The 27,292-nt window shown below is 53.3% G+C and overlaps 1 protein-coding gene across 1 annotated transcript in view; it reads left to right on the top strand.

Moving 5' to 3' along the window:
• The window catches only part of ADAMTS10 (ADAM metallopeptidase with thrombospondin type 1 motif 10), a 38,705-nt gene that overhangs the window by 7,206 nt on the left and 4,207 nt on the right, over nt 1-27,292 (top strand). The window contains exons 3-17 of the mRNA XM_026041498.1: nt 2,357-2,516; nt 4,515-4,732; nt 5,966-6,049; nt 6,408-6,553; nt 8,707-8,750; nt 10,069-10,174; nt 10,771-10,917; nt 12,734-12,875; nt 16,212-16,319; nt 19,084-19,229; nt 19,678-19,741; nt 20,512-20,614; nt 24,298-24,446; nt 25,494-25,617; nt 26,108-26,188. Of these exons, the coding sequence (XP_025897283.1) occupies nt 2,357-2,516; nt 4,515-4,732; nt 5,966-6,049; nt 6,408-6,553; nt 8,707-8,750; nt 10,069-10,174; nt 10,771-10,917; nt 12,734-12,875; nt 16,212-16,319; nt 19,084-19,229; nt 19,678-19,741; nt 20,512-20,614; nt 24,298-24,446; nt 25,494-25,617; nt 26,108-26,188 (1,822 nt within the window). The remainder of the gene's footprint in view (nt 1-2,356; nt 2,517-4,514; nt 4,733-5,965; nt 6,050-6,407; nt 6,554-8,706; nt 8,751-10,068; nt 10,175-10,770; nt 10,918-12,733; nt 12,876-16,211; nt 16,320-19,083; nt 19,230-19,677; nt 19,742-20,511; nt 20,615-24,297; nt 24,447-25,493; nt 25,618-26,107; nt 26,189-27,292) is intronic.

The raw sequence follows: 27,292 nt of genomic DNA on the forward strand, positions 1-27,292 counted from the left end.
GTTCCAGAACACGCAGAGCCCGAGCTGCCAGTGGGGCTGAACGCAGAGCAGGTGGAGCCTCCAGGAGCAGCTCCAGGAGCGCTGCCTGGGTCTTGAAGGGACCTGAAAATCCTGCATTAAGCAAAGCCAGGCTTCAGCCCATCAGCTCTGTGAGATCCCAAAGGCTGGTGTCCTACCACCAGAAAACTCGCAGCTTGGAGAAGACAACTTTGGGAAAGAAATGTCACTCCTTTCCCTCTTGAGTCAGAGCTCATAAAACGACAGCTTCAAGACCAGGTTTCCAACCCTGTTTGTCCCTGCTGAAATGCTGCTTTCCTCTGGATTGCCCTCCTGAAATCATCGGAACATTAAATGCTCAGAGCCAGGCAGATGGCCCTGYTGCTGATGCTAATATCACAGTTTGTGTGTATTTAAGAGGAGGTCGAAGAGCTGAGTTGCAGTATGTGGCCGTGCTTTCCTAAGCGTGGTCATAAGCTAATAGGATAAACCATCCGTGCTCTGCAGATGACCTGAGTGAATCATAGGCAGGATATCCAGTTTAGCTCCCCCACAAACCACAGAGCTGTCCCCAAGGGCTTCTTGCCGCCCCCTTTCAGCAGCCTTAGGCCATGTCCACGACCCAGGCCTCAGCTTGGGTCTTGGGGGGAAGCGACGAGTGCGTTTTTAGTCTCTGCGGTGGCAGGTCTTCACTACCAAAGGTTCTTGGGCAGATGTGGAGCCTCCTGCTTCTTGYGTGCTCTGCGGAGACTCCACATAGAAATCTGTGGGCAGTTAGGAACACTTTTTCTCCCACAGTACATGGTTTTCAGGCAGGACATGCTCTGCTCTCCCGGTGCTCTGCCCTAAGCCGGCGGTGACCTCCTCCTCCTCCCCGTCCCGCGAAGCCGGCAGCCAGCTGGCTTCCCCGGCCGACACTCGGCTTTCCGTCGCGCTGCTCGCCAGGCTAACCTCACAGTACCTCGCTTGTGTTTGAGAAGGTGGAGCTGAGCCAAGAGCAACAGAGCTTGGTGCAGGAGGAAATCCCCCGGCACTCCGTGGAGATGGGGACTTCGCTGAGCGCACACTGCCCTGATTCAGCTCTCACAGCAGCAAAGGCGGAGGCCGAGAGACCTAGCGCAGAGGCAGCCTCCACCCAAAGAGGGCTCTCCCTTGCCCGCCCGGCAATCGCATCGTTACATCCTTGGACTCGTCTTTGCAAGGACCTTGAGATGTTTCAGAGAGACCTGCTTCCCCCCAGCCCCTTCCTGGCAGATCCTATTCCCACTGCGTAGAGGGGAACCAGTGAAGTGCTGTGACATCCGAAGGATAAGCAGTGGCAGAGCTGCTGACAGGACCTAGGTGTCTTTACATCCAGAGCTGTGTTTGGGCATGGAGAGTGGAAGCACGGGCTGACAGAGTGGGTCTTGAATTTGGGAYACTTTCTGGCTTGTTTGAGCCACGCCAGGCATGTTTCTGTAGCCTGGATGCTCACTGATACAGTTCAGACGATAACGTGCCCCTGTTTCGTGGAGTTTCTTAGAGTCTTTGTACTAAATACAGTAAGGGAGGTGTTACAAAAATGAAGCTCCTGCTTCCTGGTGTTGAGCTGGGAGAACCTTTTTGGGTTGCCAGTTCTAGGCCCACAACAGAGAATTGTTCAGGCAAAGATTAAAACAAGGGAGAACAGAAAAAGGTGACTAGATAAATCAACTGCTAATGGAACAGAAACATAACAAGGGGCAGTGTTGCCTGTGGGGCACAGCATTGGCTTCAGGCTGGAGGGGAGGATTTTGAAATTTTGAAATTTGAAATGGAGGATTTTAAATTTTGGAAATTCAGTGTGGTTCTCAGGAGATGTAAAGCTAATTCTCTAAATGTCTGTACAGTGCTGAGTCTCTGTGCCTCAGTTTCCCAGTGGTGGTTATTGTCTGGAGTTCCTTTAAAATGCTTTCTGGTGAGGCCAAGTAGCATAGGAAGTAGACCTYGGTGTCTGGTGGTGTTGGTGTTTGAAGGCAAGGTGTTTAGGATCCCGAAGACCCTCAATTAGATTGATGAGTGTGGAACAGGAAAAAAAAATGCTCCTAACAAGGGAAAACTGTGATTGTCAAAGGAGTTCAATGAAGGTAGCTGCCCTAGGGCATCCAAGAGCAGCCTGCTCAGTTTGCTCTGCTCCGTGGGTTCATGGGACTCAGTGTTTGTGCGTAGATGATCCTGCGTGTTCTCAAAATGTATTTCTCATTCCCCAGAAGCTCAGTGGTTCACCCATCTGACTGTTCACCCTTCTGAATGTTCACCCGTCTGACTGTTCACCCATCTGAATGTTCACCCATTTTTCTCCCTTCCTTTTTTAACCCCTTCCACCTCTTTCCTTTCACAGCATGGGGTGATAGTCGCAGATGAGGAAGAATATTTCATTGAACCGCTGAGCCCGGAAGCCAACGTGAGCGCAGGGAACGAGGGCAAGGGCAGCCCCCACGTCGTGTACAAACGATCATCTCTCCAGTACCCCCACATGGATGCAGCCTGCGGCGTGCTAGGTATCTGCACCTACCAACACAACCTCGATGCATCGCAGTGGCGGGTGGAAAGGTCTCTGTGGACCAGGCTTTGCAGCTCCACGCTGCCTTCCATGGAAAGAAACCAGATTTTTCTTATGCACTTTAGAAAGTTTTGGTTTTGTGCTTTCTTGTACCCATGTTAAGCGTTTCTGGTAGCCTGGTCTGTTGGAATTTGTTGTACTCTGCTTCACAGCAGGGCCTTGAGATTTGTCTGTAGAGGGTGGAATAGAAGAGAAAAAAAAATGCTTCTCATTGTTCTTAAGAAAATCCTCCCATATTTGGCCAGTTTACAAGGTATTGAGAAATTGTGGTCCACATATACTCAATAGAATGTTGTCTTTGGGTTTCAGTCTCCAAAACTTCTGTCCACATTGAGCATACTTCTGCTGCTGCAAGAAACACTCGTAGAAAGATGTCGCAAAGGGTGGGATATGGGATCCACTTAGTCATAGTGGGCTAAATGGGAGACATTTATACAGGGTGATGACTGTGCATCTACCCCCTCACCTCTGCCCCTGTAGACCTCTGATTTCCTAAAGGAATTAAACAGATCTACCCTTTTTATCYTCCCACACAAGCTCATGATCTTCTCCTCCTTGCCAGCAGTCAGCCCATGTCCCAGAAAATGGGGGAGATTCCCAGGCCTTTGGGAATGTACAAAGTTTCTCCATCCACCCAAAATGTTGCACATGTGCAGGGAACTCTTCCATCTGCTTAGAGGCTCCTCTAAAGCCTCCTTAAAAAAAGGATGAAAGGAGATGCTGTTCCTGCTGAGAGGCCAACTRGCATTGTATGGATTGGAGTCAGAGGATGCAGAAGGAAGGTTACTCCCTGTTCCAGCACGTTTTTGTGTCACTTTAGGATATTAGCCCATTGTCCCTGCAGTGACATTTGACTAGGTGAGGAATGACTAGGAATGACACTTGACTAGGAGGGATGGAGCCTCTGGCAACATCAGGGCATGGCCTGCGTGATGTGAGGGGACCAGTGTCCCTCAGGGCCTGCCAGTGTGTTGGGAGACAACCTGTGTTTCCCTGGCCCTGCTCTTCCAATCACAGCTCCTGAAGTCACGTTACACGAGGCTGCCAGCAGACTCCCCTTCTGCTGACTCTCTGCCACATTCCCCGGCTTCCAGACGAAAGTTAGCCTGTTCTCAATTGTTTCTTGGAAAGCAAAGACCGTAGAGCAGGAGCCACAGGCCAAGCACAGTTCAGAGCAACCACAGCACAACTAACCTCAGCAAAGATGCCCCCTGCCATTGCCCTGCAGTCCTGACCTGCCCRAGGAAGCAGGTCTCCAAGCACCCAACAGCAAGCTCCCTCCAGGCAGTCCAAGGGGCCGTTAGGTTGCAGGGACATATATGTTCAGCCCATCGTCCGGTCCACTAGATATCTGATGATGCTTGCATCAGAGGAGAGAAGAATTCAAATTGCTCTCTCAACAGGACAGTATCAGCAGTTATAACCCCCCAGATAGATCTCCTTCCCTGAGGTGGTGTCCAGGCACCACCTGGACCACCTGGGGATGGAGGCTTTGGTGCATGAGCTGCTGGCCCCACTGGATGCATTTCYACAGTCAGGTCAGTAGCACTTGAAGCTTGGAGCAAAGTCCTACAAACTTGCTGCTGCTGCTTTGGAGGCTGCAGCCATGACTGTGGAGGAAAAGCCAAGTCTTAAATTCAGGTCCTGGCAGGAAAAGGAAAGAGGAAATGATCTGCAATGACTTTATTTTCAGATTATGTCTGTGTAGTTTCTAAATCTGCACAGCTATTCCCTGTGACAAGGACAAGGACAAGGCTTTGTAGCACAGAAGCAGTCAAATGCACATTGATGGTGGCTCCAGGCTGAGGCAGCAGTGTGGTGCATGAAGAGAGTTGCCAAGCTCTTATTTGTGTTAAAACCAAGCTTCAACCTCTCACCTCCATGTGCTGCTGCAATGCTGCTGGAGGGCAACACACAAATCTCCTTTCATCCCCAGATGAGAAGCCCTGGAAGGGACGGCACTGGTGGCTGCGGACGCTGAAGCCTTCACCTGTGAAGCCATCGGGCAACCACAGCCAGCGAGGCCAGCTGCCCCTGAAGAGATCGGTCAGCACTGAGCGCTACGTGGAGACCCTGGTGGTGGCCGACAAAATGATGGTGGGCTACCATGGGCGCCGCGACATAGAGCAGTACATCCTGGCCATCATGAATATTGTAAGTGTTATAACCATAACACACACCTTTGAGGAATGTTGGGGCTCACGTGCTAGCAGCAGAGAGGAAACAGGAATAAATCCAGCTCTTAAGCCCAGAGGTCAAGGTTGGTGGGCACAGGCTGCCAAGTGCTTTTCCTGCAAGAAAAGTGGCATGGAAGAGACACAGTGGGAAAGTTATGGCTGTTGCAGGATCGCTGTGGCTTCTCCCTATCCCTAGAGCAAGAAGTTGTCTGAGGCAACGACCTGATACGTGGCCTCTTTTAGCAGCAGTGCTATTCTGCAGAGCCCTCAGGGATGTCTCTCCTATATAGCAGGGGGCAACTATTTGGGAAAGTTAAACTCCAGCCCATCTGACCGTGGCCGAGTACCGGACCGGGAGAACAAAGCCCCTTCTTTGACCAGCATCTCTCATCTCCAATTAGCATTGCAAATAGGGCCAAGCCAAACTGAGAAGCACACAGGAAAACACAAGGGCAGGGAGCTCTCACACCCTGGGGCTGAGCAGCCAGAGGGGTGGGAAGGAATATCCCCTGTTCTTCCCTGCAGCACTGCCGGGCTCTCCGCCTTGCTGCAATATCAGGTTTGAGTCATTGCTGGAGGCAGAATACGGGGCTAGACACATTAAGAGGCTAAGCTGGCTCCTGGAGGTGAGACTGGCTTGGAATTTGTCCATCAAACCTATGAAAGCCCCTCTGTGATGGGTCTTTGTCCTGTCCTCTGCAGGATCTGCTTTCATGGCTCGCTCTGTTTGCATTTCTAAAGCAGATGCCAGACTTTAAAACAATGCAGATTTTAACTGTTTCATCTCATGTGAAATGCCCATCCTGTGGCAGTAGATTTCTGAGAGAAAGTTGTCCTGTTCTCTGCTGATAGGAGTCAGGAAAGCTTTGTCCCCTTAGCTGTATAGTGCCAGAACCACAGGGCTTCTTCAGCTGAGCTCCAGGGAAGGAGCAGCTGCAGCAGCATTTGGACTTCACTTACTAGAATCCCTCCAGAAGGAGACATCAAGCTCTGAACGATGTTCAGGAGGTTCTACAGTGCAGTATGGAGGCCTGTAGCCATTTCTCCTTCCCAACCAGGCTGTGTTCTGACCCCACAGCCCACATTTGAAGCAGACTTGTTTCTATATGGTGGGCTGCCTGATATGTGCCTGCTCACCAGCTGATTGCACCATCACCCAACCTGCGAGCTCATTTTTAAGACTCGTCTTTTCTTGTTTCTTGGAGGTCAGGTTGCCAAACTTTTCCAGGACTCGAGTCTGGGCAATATTGTCAATATCCTGGTGACCCGGCTGATTCTTCTCACCGAGGATCAGGTAAGGTGGGCTTTGCCAAGGCAGCTTCCATCATGCTGCTGCCCTTCCTGTGTGGAATTGGGTGCTCGTCCTGGATGTGACCCCAGGGAGGTCCCTCCAGTCCAGACCATTGCAATCTATTGCAATCTCCTGGACACACCACACACTCCAGAAGGTGGCTAGTGACAGTGTTTTCAGGACCTCTTCAGAGCCTGAGGACTGTTTCTAAAAGGTCTATCATAATCCTCCTGAAGTCTTGCTTCCCATTGCCTCCATGCAAGGCAGGGGACGTCTGAATGTGTTGGTGTCCAGCTGGTCTGGGAAGCGTTGATGTTTATAAGAGTTTCTTTGGGAACATGTGATATTGCTTCCATTCCAGCCCACCCTGGAGATTAACCATCACGCTGGGAAATCCCTGGACAGCTTCTGCAAGTGGCAGAAATCCATCGTGAACAGGAATGGCAATGGGAACGCTATCCCTGAGAACGGCATAGCCAACCATGACACTGCTGTTCTGATCACTAGGTAAGGCTGTGTGTTAGCAGACATCTGCTGGAGGGGAGCATGTCTGACCTCTCCGTGAAAGGTGGGGAAGATGGTAGCAGTGTGATCCGTGCATCACAGCTGTGACAGGAGTGCCTCAAGCCATTGTGGGAACCAGTTTGGCTCACCTCCTTTTAGGTGCTTATGTGTGGACCTGAGCTCTCTCCTCGGGTAACTGGTGGAATTGACTTCATCCCATCTCCCCCAGGGCAAGGAGAACTGTACCCTGTGCCTCTCTTAATTCCCAGAATAATCATTTAGGTCAGTAGCTGAACTAGAGGCTCAATTGGACATGCAAGTTCAATGGAGGAGCCTGGRCCTTCACACTCAACATAGACCACCGCTATGTGAAGAGATAGGTGCTAGAGCAGAGGGCAGAAGGCGACTGCTGGAAGAGCATAGGGGTGGTTGGATGGACAGGGAATACAAAAGGGACGGTTGGGACAGTGGAAGGATCGAAGGGATGGCTGGAAGGGTGAAGGGTGCAGGCGGGGCGGCTGTAAGGACAGAGGGTGCGGAGAGCCACCCTGCCTCTCTCTGGTCTGCACCAGCCCTCTGGTGCCCACAGAGCTTCCCCAGGGCACGGAGGCGYGGGAAGGAGTCAGTGGCAAAAGCAAGCTGTGTTTGTGCCTTTTACCACCACCTCCCCCAGAGGAATGGAAGAAAGTCATAAAATGAAAGCACTGGGCAGAGGAGCCTCCAAGCGGGAGCCGGGCTCTTTGGCTTCCCTGCGCTGCTCTCCCGCTCCAGTTCCCTGCAGCCGCAGGAGCCGCACGCAGCCTGGCTCGTGTCAGGAGCTCGGGAAGCGTTTGCAGCGCCGGAGGAGGAGCGAGCACAGGGCCCTCTCGGCCCCGGCTTCACCCTCGCAGGATTGCAGCGTCTGCTTTTCCTCCCCTCGCTCGCACGTGTGGGACACGGCCGCTGACTCCAAATTCCTTGGCCTCCCACCAGATGTTTGCACTAACCCTAAGCAACTCGCTGGTCCTGCCTCGCTGAGGCCAAGTCCCGCGGCAGCCCTTGCACAGGCCAAGTGTATCCGGCCCCATCTCTAAGAAATTCCCCATCTCCTGATAACATCTTGCTGAGCTGTGGGCTTTTCTTCTCGCGCAGAGACGTGTCAAATCAGAACCTCAGAAGGGTTTAGCGGAATCTGCTCGAAACAAAGCAACAAATGTTTTTCACTCACTTGGTTTCCTGTCGGGGGTGAGAGGTTTGGACACTTCCAGCGAGCAGGAGAGGCCAAAGGGACAGGAGCCATTAGTAGGAACGTTTTATGCTTAACCCATCATGTGCTAGGAGCTCGTTTGCTCTCTGCTTTCATGCCCGTGGAAGCGATAGGATGAGCAGTATCAAACAGGACCTGGAGAAGATAAGGACATGGAGACAGGGAGGGTACATGGCTTTTATCACCTCTAAAGTTAAAATCCAATACTCGTTCTCTGGCCCACAGTGGTCTCTGGTTCTGTTATGGAGCTCCTTCTGCATCCCATTACATGGTGCTGCATCTCAGTTTGGATGAGATTTGCTTTTTGTCCTCACTAAGCTTTGACTTAACATAGTTAAAGATGGGCAGATGGTTGATTCCTCATTGCAGCGGCTGCAAGTTAAGGCAGGCAAGGGGAGGAGAGTCATTTTGAATCAACTCATATTGAATTTGTTTAGAAAATTCTCAGAGAAGAAAGAAATGGAAAAAAAGTAAAAATCAATTTAGCATCACTTAGTATTTGGCGAGTGAGCCTGACTCTAGTGAGCAGGACTATCTCCCTGACTGGCTTCAAGGCTGGAATAGCAATGTCCCTTSCCCTACTGATTTACTTATCTTATCTTATCATGAGAACCAAACTTTCCATTCCTTCCAGCACTGGTTCATGGTTAGGGGCCCAACATGTAGGAACATGCATGTTAAAAACCCACAGCAAATCTCAGCCTGGGGAAAATAAATGTCCTAAAATACGTGCCAGAGACTTGGCTTACCTTTTAGAGGCCTGTACTTCTCATTCCAGAAATGTCACGTGAACTGTGTGTGCTGTTTGAAGGGTTTTGGACATGATCACTTGGAGATSAATTTTTGAGAAGTTTTTGAGTCACCACAATTGCAAGTGTTGCTCCTGACCCTGCCTCCTCTTTCCTTGCAGATACGACATTTGCATCTACAAGAATAAACCGTGTGGCACCCTAGGTAAGTAGGACTTTGCTCCAAGAAGCTGTTGCAATGGCACAAGCTGTCTCTCGGGTGGCACACCGCATGGGCACATCTCAGGAGCTTGGCGAGGAAGGGCTGCACCATCCTCGTTGCCTAACTAGCAGGCTGAGGGGAAGTAGCTTGCCTGACGCTACCGACAACACCGGCGGCRGGGCCAGAAACAAGTCCTGCCTTTCCAGCCTGCTAGACTGTAGAGCCTCCTTATTTCAGTAAACACTAAAAGCAGCAAGCCAGAGGACGGATGGGCTTTGGAACACTTTGCTGTTATATCCCTGGGTCAGCTCCAGCGTGATGATTAAGAACTGTTCGCGTTTAAGGCTAGTCCATAGCCTAGTGGAGTATTCCTGGCTTAGCAGAGAGAAATGAGACTTTTTTGTGATGACTATAAAGGGAGTTCTTTATTTAAACTGCTAGACACAGACAGACCCTGCAGCTCTTGCTGGCTGTAGCTCCCAATTTGTCTTGCCTTGGTCTAGACTAAGCAGTCAGGAAGGGATTATTGCTGTGAATCACTTCAGTTAAAAAGAAGAAGTTGGTGGATCTCTGACCTGATGAGGCTGCGGCCGAAGTGCCTGGGAGGGAGGCTGAGGCTGGATGGGTTGTGGCAGCTGGATTCCTTCCTTTAACGGAGACTGCTCGCTTCCTTGACGCTGGAGCAGAGCACACAGCCTGCCCACGTCTGTGTCAGTGGGACACGGTGTGTGCAGAAGGTCTGGGGAACCCACTGTTGTCATCCAAGAGCATTTCTGTGTTCTTCAACCCTCCTGATGGAGTCAGGTTGGACTCCAGAATGCAGTTGCTGAGTGTCAGCCAGGACCAGCTACAGGCAGGTTGGATCCTGAATTATTCAGTTTTCCAGGCTATTCTGTCAAGGTTAGGAGCCAAACCAAGCCTTTGTGTTGGCTGATCCTAAGTCCAAGCCAAAACAGACCCCTGATTGCCCTGCRAGTGGTGCCAGTGTGATGACAAGACCTGCTCATCACCTGCACACACAGTGTGGAGTTCGAGTGTGAAATTTCGTTCAATTTTTGAGCTATTGGCATTTCCAAGCTTGTCATGGTGCTTGTCCAGTCAATTGATGGACAGTGCTAAGAGACCATGTGCCCACAGCCCATGAGCCCCAAGGTCCATCCCAAAGCCTAGTGCAGCCAATGGAAAGAAGGATGGTCTTAACAGCAGGTTGTACTCAGTGCTCCTGAGCATGAAGCACATTGTTGAGTCCCAAAATGCAACCCATATCTCCACATGATACTCTGTGCTGGCCTCGTATGGCAGCTCTGTCTGGCTTTCCTAGGCCTGGCCCCAGTCGGAGGGATGTGTGAACGAGAACGAAGCTGCAGCATCAACGAGGACATTGGCCTGGCTACAGCCTTCACCATTGCCCACGAGATTGGCCACACGTGAGTACTGTACCTGAAGAGTTCCYGTGTGTGTGGCCACCACAAGGAAGGGGTTCCTCTAGGTTTGCTTCTGATAGCARTAGCTGTAAAGTTCTTCTTACAGCTAAATCTTGATGCTTAAGAGATTTATAAATTTCATCTGTGGTCTAGCCAGCCCAGTCAGCCCAAAGCAACATCCCTTCATAGCCCAGATCTTTACTGCGCTAGATCACACTCACATGGCTTGGAAGTCCCCTTTTGAGATGCTGAGTTGACCTGCTCTTGGACCACCCTGCCCTTTGTCCTGCTCATAATACCACCCAGCATCCAGCATCTCTAGAAGGGACCTTTTCCTCAGAGGCACTTCCATCAGCCTGGGAGGATTAGGAACTTGAGAAGACTTTTTTGTCCCTAGGGGGTCAGTCCTTCTGAGGTGCCCAGATACGATGTTCTGCTTATGTCAGAACATAGTGTCCTTCTGGTTTGCCAGGCTTTCCCTGGGAGGTTGTCCAGTGACTAGCATCCCAGTTCCTGGCTTTTCAGCTCATCCAGGGCAAAAGGTGGGTCAAAAATGCAACAGCTGACTGTGTTTCTGCTGCCATGGTAATATTTTCTAGGTTTGGCATGAATCATGACGGGGTCGGCAACAGCTGTGGCTCCCGTGGACAAGAAACAGCCAAGCTCATGGCTGCTCACATCACCATGAAGACCAACCCCTTTGTATGGTCCACATGCAGCAGGGATTATATCACCAGCTTCCTCGAGTAAGGAATCCACTTCCCCTTACTCTTCTTTCTTCCTCACAAGCAGTACATATCTCCAGCCTTTCACAGTCACTGTGGGGAGTGCATAAAGCCAAAGAAAAGAGCAAAGGAAAGTGCAAACAGCCCATTCACCTTCTRTCTTGCACTTTATCCTGTCCCAGCCAGGCAGGTGCTTCCCCAGACTCCTCCAGACTTTCCTCTGGTTTGCTCGTCTGCTTAAAGATACTAACTCTACTTCCCCTTCAGCTATGAGACCTCTGTTTAGGTTCCTCTCTTCCAGGAACTTTACTAATAAATAAAKAGCTTCTGAAGGCGTTTGGACAGTTCTGAAGTTCAGCCAGGAATCACAGGGAAGGGTTGATATGGTAAGGAAGGAGGATCTGGAGACAAGACTGGATCTGTGCARTGCAGGCAGCTTCCTCACATGCCGAGGAAAAGAGTTGTCAGGTGTGAACAGGCAACTTGGGGTGGGTGGTTTTTTTGGTTTTTTTTTTCAAAAATATGTTTAGGAGTTAGCAGAATAAATTTAGATTTATACCGCTCAGGAGAGCCCCGTGTCCAGAGTTCAAGAAGTCCGTAAGCTTTCTGTCAAAAAGCAAGCAGTCGGGATCAATTTTGGTGAGGCTTGTGGTAGGACACAGCACTGCCTAACAGAAGGACTGGCTGGATCTTAGAGAAGAAGTGGAAGAAGCGGGTGTGTCAGGTCATTGTGGCAAGAGCAGTCTCAAGAAAGTCTGAGTAGCAGAACTTAACTGACAAGGATCAAAGCCGAGACACTGCTGTTGTAACACGAGAACAGACCTTTCTGATGGGCTATCGAGTGTCCCTCCATCTCAGAACGTTTGGTCAGAACGACATGGCTTATCGTTAAATTCCAGCTCTAGCAGCTCATGTTTGGCTGTAGCAAAATCTGTCCCTCTCGGCCTTTGCCCCCTGGCCTCACAACACAGCCGAGCACATTCCATGTACAGTGCCAGAAGAATGCAGCAGCAGAGGCTCCCTTGTCCTCAGGTAACCCTGAGAGGTCTCAGCTGGGCTGGCGGAGGATGGCGAGTTTATGTCAGTCTGCTCTGTAATTGATTCTCACCACCCCCACATGAGGCCATGGGCCTAAGAACTTCCTCCATGCCAGTGCTGTGATGTGTGCGAGACCCTGGGACGTGGGGCCAGGGGAGTGGTGACAAGGGYATTAATTTAAGGAGAGCTTAGAGCAGCAAGGAAGGGCAGAGGGAAAGGCGTATTTCTTGCAGAAGTTGGATGTTCCTACAAAGGCCTGGCAGGCAGAAGGACRGGGCTTGGAGAGCAGGGGGCCCTCCACACTCCGCACCTCGGGCCGCTCTCACTTATAACCCGGCAGCGGTGTGGGGTGAGGGCAGCCGCCCCACCACACTGGGGCCCGTGCTGGTGTGCAGGGTCCTGGGCCCGGGACGGCTTCCGTGCTGCCACGCACCGTCTGCTGCACCTGGCGCCTCCGAAGGACAACCAGAGGTTGGCAATGGCTTGCAAAACCCTCAGAGCAAAACTTCTGGAATTCCCTAGGAATGAGCGTGTGCTTAAAGTGTTTCCCAGAATCCACCCCTGAGGACAGAAACGCTCTGAGGACGTAGACTCAATGAGTTTAGAGCATTTTTTCAGCACTGTTTCTGCCTAGAAATATACTTACCGAAGACCCTGATAGAATTATCTCCAAAAGCAGTCCAGCTTGGGAGAGCTTAGCCCCAGGCTGAGAGTGGTTTGCTTGCTGCTAGTTTTAACCACCACATTTTCCTACAGACCATTCCCAGCTCTGATTCTCGCTTCTTGCTCCCTGCTCCAGCTCCGGGATGGGATTATGCCTGAACAACGCGCCTCCCAAGCAAGACTTTGTCTACCCAACAGTGGCACCAGGACAAGCCTACGATGCAGATGAGCAGTGCCGCTTCCAGTACGGAGTTAAATCTCGCCAGTGTAAATACGGGGTAGAGAGCCTTCCTGCTTTACTATCGGTTTCAAGGGGATGGAGGACTGGGGCTGTACAGGGCAAAGGGCCATGGGGCCATTCCTCTGCTGGCCACATCRCTTTGCTGTCCTGCTTGCAATGAGGGGCACCTGAATATTCCCTGGGCGCGTTGCCTTCCTTCCYTGTGTGAGGACAGAGGAGGTCATCACATACCTGCAAAGGTTGAGCTCAACTCAGTCTCCATCACATTAGTCCTATGAGAAGAGTCCCCTTGCCTCTCTGGGTGTTTTGGTTGTCGCTGAACCACGAGGGCTGCAGCTGAAAGCCAAGCTGCAGACCCTTCACGCAGACTCCTGTGTCAGTTCACAGGGGGATTTTTCATAATCCTTGCTAAAAGTCATTGTACAAATCACTGGCACATAAAATTAGAAAGAGAAACTTCTTGGTGAGAGATCTCCCCAGGTGAGGCAGGCAGCYGTACTGTGGATGTGTCCTGGATAAGGCTGCCTAAGGGACACCCAAGGAGTCCCTGGCACTACATGTTGATGTCCCCTGATACTTGAATCCTGTAAACCGCTGAAAGGAAAGGCTGTTTCAGGAGAAGAGAGTCTTCCTGGACCTCAGCCTGACCTTTTGGTGTGTTTACCATGTTGGGCGTTGCCAACTATATGAGCAAGGCAGTGAGTGGGAAGTGTGTGCACTTGAGGGCTAACTACGTAAGGCATCGACTTTTCCAAGAGAAGGCAGAAAATCCAGCAGTGAGATACACTGGCATCTGTGTTGTCTGGCAGACACATGTGTGTATATCCACCCTAGCTCAAGCCCTGGAAAGCTGTGGAAGAAGGAAAAGCACCAAGTCAGATTTTAGGTATTGCTGAAGCCAGTGGCACYGAAGTGATCTGATATTAATTAGTTTATCGCTCTGAGTCTTCATCTAGTCAGCTTGGCTAAGAAACAGAAAATGAGATATTATTTTTCCTCCTCCGGGTCTCAGAAGTTCAGCAGTGATGAAACAGCAGAGCTTGGCTCTCTCAGATCCAATGCTGTCTTATCATGGGGACTTGGGGCCCCAGGTCCTAGTCCTCAGTTTGAAAAGTGCCCCAGAGCCAGCTGGGAGGAAGGCAGATAYAGTCTCTCCTCCAGAGCATCATCATCATCAGGATAGGTCTGAGGATGAACCTTGCAGTTAGTGTCCCTCCTAATCTGAACCAGAGGCAGTGGAATGGAAACTTTCCATGTGTGCATGCCTGTTTCCCAGATAATTTGTAACTTGGGCAGATGCTTCCCGTGTGTATACAAGGATCACAAGAGCACAAGATGTCCTCGCCATGACCCTTCCAGCCCCTCCTGCCTTGTGTGTGGTGTGGGAGAGCCACGAAGGGCACAGGGGCTCGTGCTTGCGCCTGCATCCTGAACGTGCACATGCATCCATGCATCCTTGCCCCACACAAACAAACTCCAGGGCAATGGCACAAACACGGGAGCTTCCTTTTTTTTTTCTTCCTTTCCCCAGTCTCTTCCATTCCCATGTCATCATACAGCAGGCCGTGAATGACTGCAATAAAACCACCTCCAGCTGGGCTTGGGAGAGTGGGGCTGGGAAATYGAATCCCTTTGCGTCTTGGAGGAGGCCGCTTGCAGAGCCGAGGTGCTCGGGGCCGACGCTGCAGCCTTTTCCTGAAGCCTCCTGCTGCAGCGCCGGAGMGGAGGGAGCGCCCCGAGCCCCGGCGCTGCCGGCGCCCCTCCTGGTACCCGCACCGAGGATTCCCAGTCGTTGAGTCAGATCGTCCTGCCTGGGTATCAGTTACTGTTTAGAGCACGGCAGTTGGCGGCGCCGAGGAATTCCTTACTGGAAGGCTGAAACGAGCCTGGAAGGAATGATGAAGAGGCTGTTACCTGACTGAAGGCAGGCGGCCTGGGGGAGCTCTGCGTGGTCGGTCCCGCTGCCGGAGGGGCCGCCCGGGGTTGCTRCCCCGGCCCCCGTCACGGCGCCGCCGCCACCTCCAGCCCTCCGGTGCTGGAGACATCCTCGAGGTAGCTGGGCTGTTCGGGCTCCAATCTCCTATCTCAGTTTCCTCTGTGGACAATGTGAACCTGTTTCTTTTTCATACTTTTCGTATATAACTTAAGTCATGGCAAGCCATTTTCTACGAAAGTTTTCCATAAGTTCGTTTCAGTAACTAAAGGAGTACAATTATGACCTGGCCAGAAATTTGGCTCTGCCTTTTAGCTGTTGCTTCGCAGTTTGCAGGTGTTAAGATCTGGCCTGCCTGATGAAGCAGAAGAGCAGTTTCCAAGGATCAGGGCTTAGCAGCTGTGATGAATTTGCAGAATCTCTGTCATGGAGCTAACTTTTGGGTGAGCTTTAGATTGACTGGTAGGGGAGATGAACCAGCTGAGGGGTGATGTTGTTTGCTGGAGCCGTGAGGGATGAGTTGGAGCTCCGTTGGAGCTCAGGCAGCTTCCTGGAATGAGGGCGGGAGTCCTCAGTCCGGTTTTGTTCACTGGCTCAGACTGCACCAGGAGCTAGTGCGGGCAGGGAGCAGAAGTGCCCACCTCTGGAGCTGCTTAAGGGCCTGTTCACATTCTGGCATTAGTGAGATTGTGCTAAAAGTAGCTCTAGAACTACCAGCAGGACCTGAAGGCCCCTTCAAAACTGTTTTGCTTCTGGGAGATTACCAGAACACAAACTAGCCTAACCATGACCCGCAGTGTATTCCTGTAAGAGGAGAAGGCAAATTTGACATGAACCATTTATGCCGTGTTTACGTTCCCAGGGAGTCCCGAGTTCCTCAGTGGCATAGAGATGCTCCTGGTAGGTGCTGGACACTGGCCCTTGTCTTTAACCTCCCCAGCTAACACCCAAAAAAGGAAACGTTCCTCAGCCTGTAACCCTGGGAAAAGGGTCAGAGTGGAGCATGACAGGATTAACTTTACTTACTGGGATGTCCAAAGAGATGAGTTGTGTGTGACGCCAACACTCAGTTCAGGTGCTTGGAGTCGCTGGCGAGCCAATTGTGGCACTCTGGCTCATGGACACGTGGAAATCTCAGGAAAGCCGGACCCCAAGAAAGATGCTGGGGCTAGGTCTGGAGAGTGGGTGATCTGTCAGGGCGCTGGGGTGGTTCCTGCTGGAAGCACCTTGCAGGATTTCTTGTTGTGTTTTTTTYCCCCTATGCTGTGAAAACACATCTGTGACAGTGTCCCACCCCAGCTGGTGCTTTTCAAGCACACCGGTGTGTTGCTGCCCCAGTCCTAGCAGCCCCTCGCGTGAGTGAATCCTAATCTTGGCTCCATTTCTTTGTCTCTTTCTTCTTCCCTCCCTCTCTCTCCCCCAACATCTCTCTCTTTCCAGGAGGTCTGCAGTGAGTTGTGGTGTCTGAGTAAAAGCAACCGCTGCATAACCAACAGCATCCCAGCTGCCGAGGGGACCATATGCCAAACTAACACCATTGACAAAGGGGTAAGGAAGGCCAGGGCACCGGAGCACGTTATCARTGAGGGGCTGAACTCCCCTTCCAGTGATAACCAGCATTATTGGTCACCGTGGGGAGGGCTCGTTTGGTTTGATAGCAGCAGCCACCCTTTCCTCCTCGCTGCCTCCTGGATCTCCGTGCTCAGAGGAGCTTCCAGCAGCTCAGAGAGGGAGGATGGGTCTCACCAAGGAGCCCAAAGGCCCCATGTTGAATTGAATTAAAGTCGCTGCTTCGCTGAGCTGCTTCGGCTCACTTAGGAGGGCTAGTGACACAAGGGCAGGCAATGGCTAATGCTCAAAACGAGTGTTTGTCTTGGGTCTGCTGAGGTGTCCCGAGAAAATGGATTTGGGGGCGGCCTCTTTCCCAAGAAAATGTGTTTTGATRGTTTCCCCAAGAGCACAATGGTTTTGTAACATCTCATCTGCTTGTGAAAAAACTGCATGGAAATGCTAAGTGTAAGGGAACGTTATTTCTTTGTACTCACCTGAAARGGGAAGGGAGGCCTTTCCATGACCTGTCATTTTGAAAGTGAGTTTTGACATGACAGTTGCTCACAGCTCTGCTTTCCGTGCACCTCCTACAGCTGTTTGCACCGACACAAAGCAAGTGTGAAACCCTGCAAACCAAGTGACTCACACTCCCCTTTGCAAGCTGCGAATAATAATTGGGACAATAGAGAGGCAAGGCTGGGATGTTCACCATAAAATGGGCATGTGTTTTTCCACTAGGGTAAAAAATAATTCCCAAGAAATTCAAGTTRTTTCAAATTCTTGAGAAGCTGGGAAAGCTCATGTGCGGGAAAGAGGGTGGCTTTGACAATAGCATTATTCTTTGTAAACAGTCATCTCGGCTCTGCTAGGAGTTAGGCTGAAAAGGATAAAACAGTTCCTAGGACTGAACTTCCCTGCTGCTTGGGAAGCACCATGTACAATGGGATTTTTTCTACTGATGATCTTTCCTCCTGGCTATTCCCACTTTGAGTGAACCAGGAGTCTTCAAATATCAGAAGAAAAGTGAAGCAACAATAGTCACAGTGCCCCAAACTCATTATAGCTTAGTTGCTGATTCATTTTGAACGCCCATTTACTTTCTTGTGCCTCAGTCTGTCCTTTGGCATTAATGCAGGCTTCAGAAGGGGTTTGATGTCCTTGGATGATATTCTTGGGTGAAAAAAGATGCACCTTTGTATTGAATTTTTGGATCCTCACCAGCTAGAGCTCGTGGTTGGTGGTCTGTAGGATGTAGGCTGCTGGGTGGGGTCTCAGACTTCAGCAGTTTGCTCGAGCTGCTCTTCARGGGCTGCCCCGGCTTTTCCCTTTTCAGCTGGAGAAAGCAGAGGGAAAGGTTAAGTCACAGAAACTATTTGAGCAATGCAAGATTAGATGAGAGATAGGCTGAGTTTCTGTGATCTGCCGTGTGACCTGSAGAGCAGCAAGCAGGCAGAGATTGAGCTGAGCTCTCCTGAACGGAGGCTGCTCACCACATCACACACCCTCTGCTTGTTTTCCCCTTCCAAATTCTCCTTTTTTTTCCCTTTTTTTTTTTTCCCCTTTTTTGGGGGCTATTCTCCAGGGGCCACTAGGGCTTCACTTACGTTGCTTCCGTGAGTCACRGCGGGTGACTTCGGGGCCCAGCTCCGTGGGCGCGAGGTGCCGCACGCTCCCCCTGCTCCCGCTGTGAGCCAGGCCGTGCTCAGCACCGCGGCCCTGGGCATGGCCTGTCGTCACTCACCCTTGCTCCTGCGCAAGGACACGCTGTCCATACCKCCCGTGCTGCCCGTGGCCGAGCAGGGGAGGGTCTCRCTCCAGCTCCTGCAGGTCTCTCGCTCCAGCCCCTGCAGAGGGTCTCCTGGCAGGCAGGGCGTGGCGGCAGGTCCCATCCTGGGTGCTCTTGGGCACTCTTAGGTGCGTGGTAGGGGTTGCAGATGCCAGGCAGGCTACTGAGCCCTGCCTGCGGAAGCAGCAGTGTCAGTCCATTGAGTTTGCAGCTGCTTCAAGCAGGGGTACCAGAAGGGCCCATCTTCCCTGCATGGGATCCCTCCTTTAGAAGCCTGCTGCTACACAAGGTGGTCATTAGCRAAGTGTTTTGGAGGTTTGCAGTCCATCTTCCTCTGCTAGCTGTGCTATCTACAGAAAGTCTGGCTCAAAAGGAGCCMGGARAAGCCATGCCAGCAGCTCCAGGGTGGGTCATCAGCTCCTGGAAGGAGCACACAGTGGTTCCTTCCTTCCTGGGATTATCTGAACCCCCAGGGCACAGTGTCGGGCACTGTGCCCAGAACAACTTGAGTGAGTCTGTCAGTGTCCTGCTCCTGGCAATGTCTGTGACTCAAGGGGGTGCAGGACACTTTCCAGGTCCAAAGAAAATATTTCATACACACATTTGCAAGATCCTCCCTGGTAATCCGGAGTGCACAGCATGTACAAATGGCGAAGACCGCGATTCAGAGGAGAGGGCACGGGGAGCAGGTGAATGCCCCCCACTATGGTGAACTTTCCTCCAAGGCCATCGCAGCTCAGGTTTTAGACTCCACAGCCAGAGCCCARCCACACACCTTCATTCCTGGGGAACATGGAGCTGATCGGCAGCTCAGCCTGGTGTCTGGTGGCCACTGCCACMTCCACCCGGGTTAGGTAGTGACCCAGATCACCGCCTGGTGGATCCTGAACTTYTCCCCATGTGTGACCCAGGCTAGGTTGCTGTCTAGGAGGGGAGGTTGTGTACTCGGGATCTCTGAAGCTCTCTCTTCCCCAGTGGTGCTACAAGAGAGAATGTGTGCCTTTTGGCACCCGACCAGAGGGTGTGGACGGTGCCTGGGGAGCCTGGTCGTCCTGGGGAGAGTGCAGCAGGACGTGTGGAGGAGGTGTATCGTGCTCCGTTCGCCACTGCGACAGCCCACGGTAGGTGTATGTGCCCACAGCTGCCTGCTCGTGGCCCTGCGCTGTCCCGGCTGCAGGACGTTGCTGTGGAGATCGGTGGGGAAGGTGCCAACCACGCGCCTTAGCCACACTGCCCTTAATGGCTGGAGGGATCAGGAGAGAACTGAGTTCAGTGGGTCGCAGTTCTCGCTGCATTCACTTCACAACTGTCCCCATAGCCTTTCCAAGGCACTTGGCACTCTTACATTTGGTGCTGGCACTGCAGTGAACATGGACAGTCCCAAAGTCCCTTGGACAACCCCAAAGTCCCTTGGACAGCCCCACCATAGGCAGCTTGCAGCATGAGATTTTCTATGAGCAGGTCCTTGCAGCAGAGCGGGGCTGGGGAGAGTCACGGTGTTCCTGTAGGTTTGGGGCAGCTGGCAGCAATGAGCGTGCTGTTTCTTCCCTCTCGTTCCCCATTCAACAGGCCCACGATCGGAGGGAAGTACTGCCTGGGAGAGCGGAAGCGCTACCGGTCCTGCAACACCGACGTGAGTACCMCGTTCAGGGTGCTGCGTGGGGCCCTGGGACGCTGCTGCGGGCTGGGTGTGGGCAAGTCGTGCTCTGCCAGGAGCAATCCCATGGGGAGGGAAGCCGAGCAGGACTGGGCACGCCTGCCCCGGCTGCAAGCTGCTTTGGAGAGCCGGTGGGTGGTATGTACCTGCAGGGCTTCCCCCTCAAGAAGGGAGCCCACAAAGATAACATGGAAAATAAGGAGAGATCAGAGGCTTCCAGCACTGGCGCAACAGAGACTGGGTCTTGCATGCTGCAAGGACAGGCCCGGTCAGGTGAGAAAGGTTCACTGCAAACACTGCTCCAGCCCCACTTCCCAAGGCCAGGTGCTGGAACTCATGGGAGGCCTACCACTGTGCTTGAGTGGAGCTGCACTYAGAGCGTGGAGAAGAACAACTAAGCCTTGGCCCCAGAAAATGCTGATTTTAATGCCCTAAGGCYGGTAGCGAAAATAATAGATGCCTTCCCATTACTTCCCCTGCACTTTTTAGCCTGTGTCTGGCTTTTCAGAGGTCTTGCTTACTCAACTGCTTGCAAGAACAAGTGTTGAATCTCTAGACAGACTGGCAGGGACCCATTGACTCTTGCCATTGGTCTTCAAATAGTGTTAAGCTTCACAAGAAGGATGCCCCAGCTGTCACAACTGAAATCTATGTCCTGGAAGGGCTGTTTCTGGTCATGATTGTAGCAACTCCTGCCCCGCTGATAGGTAAACCTCTCCACTGACCCCCYGGCCCTGTCCCCACAGGACTGCCCTCCTGGTTCCCAGGACTTCCGAGAGTTGCAGTGTGCCGAATTCGATAACGTCCCTTTCCGAGGGAAGTACTACACCTGGAAGACRTACCGGGGAGGTGAGTGATGCAGGGCGGTTTGGAGCTCCTCAGAGCATCTCCCAGCTTCRAGTGCTCGAGCGGGCAGAGCTGGAGGAGTCTTAGGACTTTGGTCGCCTCTCCTTGGCACTCATGGTTCCTACCAAGCCCGTGCCTATCTGCTCCAGCAAGCCCTTAGTCCCCGTCTTCCCCGGCCCAGCTCATGCAGACTGTCCACTCTCTGCTGCAGCACCCGCGTGCCCGTGSCTGCCTCCCCTTTGCGTGGCTGTGGGTGAGGGCTCCCTCCTCAGACAGCTGGCTCCCAGCACTGCAGCTCTGYCATGCCCTTGTCCTGGGTCACATAACTCTCTGCAATTGTTCTTGGCTCTGCCAAAAACCAATTCCAGCAGTGTTGAAGCTGTTTAGATTCTTTCCTTAAGCCTGATTGTTTGCTTAATTATACAGTGRACAAACACAAAGGCAGACAAGAAAAAGGAGTTGCAAAAGCCATGCAAGCTACCACCCCGTTCCATCCAGCACTCCTGCCTGATGGGKCAGAAGGGCAGCTCTCCCCACCCAGACAGGTTAAGATTTCAGCTCCTGCTTAAGCAGGAAAGTATCTGAACCACTGGATGTGGCAAAAAGCAATACCCACCTCTTCCCTGAGGTCAGCCCTAGCATGTCCTGCAGAAGTGTCTAGCTAAGCGGAGGGGGCGGGAGGAGGTCTCCGTGGCAGAAATCTCTTAATAATGAGAAAGAACAGTGCGTCTCCTTCATGTAGTTAATGAACTTGACTGGGGAAATCCTTCGCAGCTGTGTAAATAAGCACACCTCCCAGCGGGGCTCCTGCAGCCGGAGCAGATGTGCTGAGGCTGCAGGGGATGGATCAATAAAAATGTAATAAAATTGCAAAGCAAGAAGTCACACAGAGACCCCAATGGATTCTGAGGTGGAAAACAGCCCCGCAGGCTTCATCCGCCCTAGCTCAGACCTCTCTCTTCTCCCCAGTGAGAGGCAGGCACGGCCCCGTGGTCCAAGTGCAGGCCTCAGCCCAGGGAGCGGTTGGCCAGTTGCACATGGGTCTCTGCTTCCGTCTGGTCTTGACACTGATGGTTGCTTTGGCTTTCAGAAAGATCCTTTCCCCTCTTTCTGCTTCAGCTTCCTCTTCCATAAAATGAGGTGGGAAATTTTGTCTTCCTCCCAGAAGGCTGTCGTGTATTCACGTTTTGAAGGGATTCAGAACGTGAAACACACGTTCTGTGTTTCAGAAGCTCRCCTGGCTTTGGGAAATGGTGGTGGTGGTGTTTGGTCGTTAGGGCTTTTTAATTCAGAGTCATAGAGTATTGCAATATTCCTCAGGTAAGGAAACTGAGGCATAAGCAGGGAAGTGGTTTGCCCATGTTAACAGAAAGAGCGGTGGGACGGAACCTGCATCTCCTCAGCCTGGGCTAGAAGTCAAGGAGAGCTCCCATCTTCTACCTTTCAAGAACTGCATGCTGAAACCTGCTTGTTTACAACCCATCAACTAGTGACTCCTGCCAGGTTAGCAGCAGCCTCCCTTCAGGGCCTGGGCTGTCCTGGATGGTCCCAGATCACTTGGGACCATGGTGGCATCAGGCCACCTTTACTATTTCTCCCCTATGAGTTTCTTTGTTCAGGTCTGACCAATTTGGCAGGACCTTGGCACCAGTTACTCACCTCTTTAGTTGCCAGTGGGATTCTGTGATTCTCAGTGCCATCCAGGTGACAGAGGCACATCTGGGGAGTTAGCGRGTGATGGTCCCTTGCATCCATGTGTCCATGTGGCTTGTGTGGCGAAGGGCACAGATCCCATAGACCGTTTGAGAAGGGAAGGAGCAATCCACCGAAAGCCTGGCCCCAGCTACCGGCTCGCTGGCAAGTGGAGGTTGGCTTTTGCATGGGGCCAGGAAAACGTGTGTTCCCGGCACTGATTTATAGCAGTTGTGGAGCCCAGACCCCAGCAGCGCAGGATACACAGCCCCGTGAAGAAGCGCTGAGCTCAGCCCTTCGGAGCTCAGCAGTCAGCAGATAGCGCGTGGAATGCGGCTTGCATTGCTTGTTTGTGTTCTTTCATTCGCTTAGTTCTGCGTTTTGCTCTTGGCGGACGCAAGAGCCAAGGGAGAGCGGAGCGGCTCACGGGGCTGAGAGTACGATGGGGAGGAGCAGGGGCGCGCAGAAAACAGGAGATTGCTCATCATAAGTTGTAGCACGTCTGAATTCCTCCAAGGGCTGTGGCATGCAGGAGGAACCAAACCTGTCCTCGAGGCGCGGTGCGATGGGTCAGTGCAGTACGACCCTGCTGTTATTGATTTGAATCTCACTAGCCCAAAGCAAAAGAAAACACAGTTCTCCGTGAACTTGATAATGGCCTGTGGATTCCCCTCCCTGGGGACACGGGTTTAGGATTTGCAGTGTTTGTGGCAGAGCTTGTGTTGCTCAGGGCTCCGGGCTGCTTATCTGCTGTTTGTTTTCCAGCTGTCTGGGGACAAGTAATGTTCTCTGGGCAGGGGGCAGACAGAAAGGGTCCCCCTCCATTGAGGGGACCCTGCTCCTTCTATGGCAGACCCACCTGTGCACACCCGTGCACGTGTCCTGCAGAGCCTGCCCTGACTGTCCATTGCCAAACGCAGGACCAGGCTTGGGCTGAGCACCCCGTGCGTGCCGTGCAGGCCTCCTAACGCTGGTCTGCAGACAGCAATGAGCCGGCACAGGAGGACGAGGGCCCAGCTCCCACCAAAGCTACCACTTCTTTGGGGTAAGGGAGGGCATTGCATCCTGGCCATTTATGAAGATCTGGCCCTYGGTGTCCACATGGAGAAGACTTGAAGCATTTTGTGATCCCAAAGGATCTTTTTAGGGTCCTCACGGTTGCCACCTTCTTGTTGCTGTGGTACCGAGAAGCCACCAAGTGTCACCTCTCATGGAAATGAGCAATTTCCGCTTGTCTAGGCACTGATACAGGCCTTTTCCCAGGCCTCCTGCTCCACGGCACACTTCCACGGAGCTGAACTGCACTTGCAGGTCTCCTGCTGTTCCTCCCTGCCCTGGCCTTGCTCTCCCTTCCCCGGGCTGCAGCGGGGGCACCGCCGGCCCCGCTCCCCTCCAGCCGCCCCTTGAGGTTCTCGGACCACCTGCAGCTTTGGCTTGGGAATGCACCTCTGCCAGGGAACCGCGAGCTCCTGGGCTCCTTGGGATACTCAGGGAATGCAGGGAGCCCTGCCATTTGGACCAGAATATCATAAAATACAACGGCAGGGGAGAGGAAACTGCTCTGCCCAAATCTCTTTCCATAATGGTCCGGCCTTTGGGGCCMCCTTGGACAAATCACTTAAGAGCTGGCTGCCTCAGTTTCCCTGCCTGTAAATGGGGATATTGACTGCTTCTGCAGAGTGCTGGGCGATCCAGGTGTTGTTTCCTTCCTTCATCAGGTGATGCCCAYGTTTTCTGGCCGTGCAGCGGGGACGGTGCCCGCGTGTTTGGCATTGTGCTGGGTTTATGGGTTCTCTGGTTCGGTGCCCGTCACTGGGGACAGTGTCTGGGCACCTCCAAGGGTCCCGCTGCTCAGCAGGGACCACCTCGCAGACACCTGGAGCTGCCCAGTGGGGTCACRCTTAGGAGAGAGGCTGTGGGAGGCTGCGGGGGAGGCAGCTGTGGGAGGCTGGCTGCCTCCTTCCCCTCTCTCCTTGGGTGCTTCGCCCGAACAGCCCGTTCTTTCCCAGGGGGTGTGAAGGCCTGTTCCCTCAACTGCTTGGCCGAGGGCTTCAACTTCTACACGGAGCGAGCTGCGGCCGTGGTGGACGGGACGCCGTGCCGGCAGGACTCCAACGACATCTGCGTCAACGGCGAGTGCAAGGTACCGCCGCGGGACGGCACCGGCTCGGGGCTCGGAGGGGAGGGCAGCCTCCCTGTGCCCACGGGGCCTTGGGCAGCCCTCTCCCGCGGTGCCAGTGCTCCCCCAAGGGGACCCAGGTCCCCTGCAGGAGTGTGTGTCCAGCGTGGGGCTCCTGCTTGTTCCCGCCAGCCACCAGGCCCTGGTTTGGCCTGTGTTCAGCAATGGGTCCCTGTCTTTACGGCCTGCATACTTCCATCCACTGGATATTTCCTCCTCCCAGACCCTTTGAAATGGGATCTGGAGGGCTGTAAAAGTTTAATTACAGCAGAGGAGAGCTGTGGGAACGGCGAATTTCCCCAGCAGGCAGGCGCCCTCTCCGCTTTGTCTCTCTCCCTTCCTGTGTCTCTGGGATCTCTTTGTGTCTCTCTGTGGGCCTGAATACCCAGGGAAACAAAGAGGCGATTGCAACATAGGTGGACACTGCCATGGAGCAGTGGGGCGCAGTGCCAGGGCCTTCCTAGGGACTCCYAGCCAGCGCAAGGGCCCTCAGGGGACCCAGCTCTTCTTGGGCAGCTCCTCCATCAACACAAAGGCTTTGGTCCGCGCTGTCCCCGCTGCCGCCTCACTTGGTCTGCCCAGGAGCAAGGCAGAACATGGAGCACGGCCCCAGGGCCTCGCTGGAGCATGGCCACGAGTCAGAGCACTGCTGGTGTCCCAGTGGGGAGAGCTTTGGCCCTGCTGGTAACCAGCACCGCGCTCAACCTTGCTCCACCTTTACTGTCTTTATTGTCCTGCAGCCTCTGGGTATCTGCTTGTGTTGAATAGACTTGGCGGCCTTGGTGAGACCTCCAAGTGCCTGTTTTTGAAGGGAGAGGACAGAAAGCTGGGACTAGAAACAGGTGACCTTACTGAGCCCACCCTGGTATAAGGAGCAGTAGAGAAGGAAAAGGAGTGCAAAGGAAAGGGAGTGCAAAGGAGTCTGCTGTTCCTCAGGGTGTTRCCAGTGAAGTGTATGGAGAACAAGGCACCCCACCAGGATGGCTAATTCCCTTCTGCTTCTTCCTCTAGCATGTGGGCTGTGACCGTGTCCTGGGCTCCGACTCAAAGGAAGACAAGTGTCGCCTGTGCGGGGGAGATGGCAGCACCTGTGAGACCATTGAGGGCATCTTCAACCAGTCCCTGCCAGAGGGAGGTACAGAGCGGCCAGCACAGCAGGTCCCCCCGTGTCCCCCTTGCCTTGTCCTGCTGGGCCCTGGGTCGCCTCAGGGACTCAGCCTGCTCCTGGGGACATGGCACAGGGACAAACAGGGAAATGTCCCAGAGGAACGTCCCACATGGTTGGAAGTAAATCACTCCTGTCCACTGCCCAAACCCCAGACGCTGCTGAGCTCCAATTCCCCAGTGCTGAGCACTGAGCTCTGTTCCACATTCCCAGCTCACGCTGCCCTCCAGTTATACTTTGGCTAACTCCTTGCAGTCCTGTGCCGAGTCCTGGACGCGGGCCACCTCCTCACCTCAACGGGTGGCACAAGTGTGGCATTTTTCCCATTTAGCCATGGTAGGTCACTGAACAACCTAACGGCCTCCCATAGCATTTCAGCACTTGTGTAGGGTAGGGGCAGACCCCAGCTTTGGGCCCGGAGGCTGAGCATCCCTGCTCACCTTCCCTTGGGGTTTCGCAGGGTACGAGGAGGTGATCCAGATTCCCAAGGGCTCTGTCCACATCGACATCCGGGAGCTGAACCTCTCCGTCAACTATTTAGGTGAGGAGCAGCTGAGTGGCACCGAAATCCCTTTGTCCTGCCAAAGCCCTTTTGATTGTGGTAGCCGCGTGTGAGGAAAGCCCAGCATGGAAAACCTCCCTGTGCAGCACAAAATGGGCTTGGGGTGGGAGGCTTGGCTGTGGTGGGAGGCAGGGGGACATTGCAGAGGATTAAAAATAGCTGTGCTCACGTTTGCTTTGGGCTCAATTAGCAAGAGTTTCTAGCTTGTTGCTTTTCCAGTGGTTTTTTTTTTTCCCTCCTCTTGTCTTCTCTTTCTGTCCTGCAAGCGATGCCCAGCGATCATGGATGGGTGGCCAGGGCAGCTCTCTGTGAGCTCCTGCTCACAGGATGCACAGGATGCACAGGATGCCCACTTGGATGCTAGAGCTGGTGGGATGTCACCACCTGGGGTTCGGGGATGCTGCATCCCTCCCTGCCTGGCTTAGGGAAACTGGGGACTCCCTGTGCTCACAGGAGCCGAATTTGTGTGCACTGAAGCCATAGCCCAAGCTCTCATGCACTGCTACAGCAGTCCTCCGAGACGTGTCCCTCCACCCCAGGTGGGAGGCGAGGGAGCCAACACAGAACATCCTCCCGCCCCGGAGCATCGGGGCAGTGAGCTTGTCAGGAGTTGTGAGTGCAGCAAGGGAAGTGCATCCCAGTGGAAGGGGCTGTGGGAGAGAGCTGGGAGAGCGCGGCAAGGCGAGGCGGAGCGGGCCAGGCCATCTCCCTCTAGCGACTCACTCGGGCAACCACAACAGCCAGCCAGGGCTCCTGGGCACCAGCCTCTTCCCCGGGCCTCAGCAGCCAAGACCTGGCGCGTACGGCTGGATTGGCCCCTGGCTTGTACAGCTGGATTGGCCCCTGGCTTGTACAGCTGGATTGGCCCCTGGCTTGTATGGCTGGATTGGCCCCTGGCTTGTACAGCTGGATTGGCCCCTGGCTTGTATGGCTGGATTGGCCCCTGGCTTTGTGGCCGCTGCTGGTCACACTGCCAGATGTGCAAGTTCTCCCCGTACCATCGTCCTTCCACAGCGCAAGCACTGAGAGTGCCAGAGCAAGGAGATAGGCGCGTTAATCCTGTCTCCGCAAGGGATGTTATGT

Source organism: Nothoprocta perdicaria, unplaced genomic scaffold (genome assembly GCF_003342845.1).
Source record: "Nothoprocta perdicaria isolate Ctin4 unplaced genomic scaffold, notPer1 scaffold_286, whole genome shotgun sequence".
Lineage (NCBI taxonomy): Eukaryota > Metazoa > Chordata > Aves > Tinamiformes > Tinamidae > Nothoprocta > Nothoprocta perdicaria.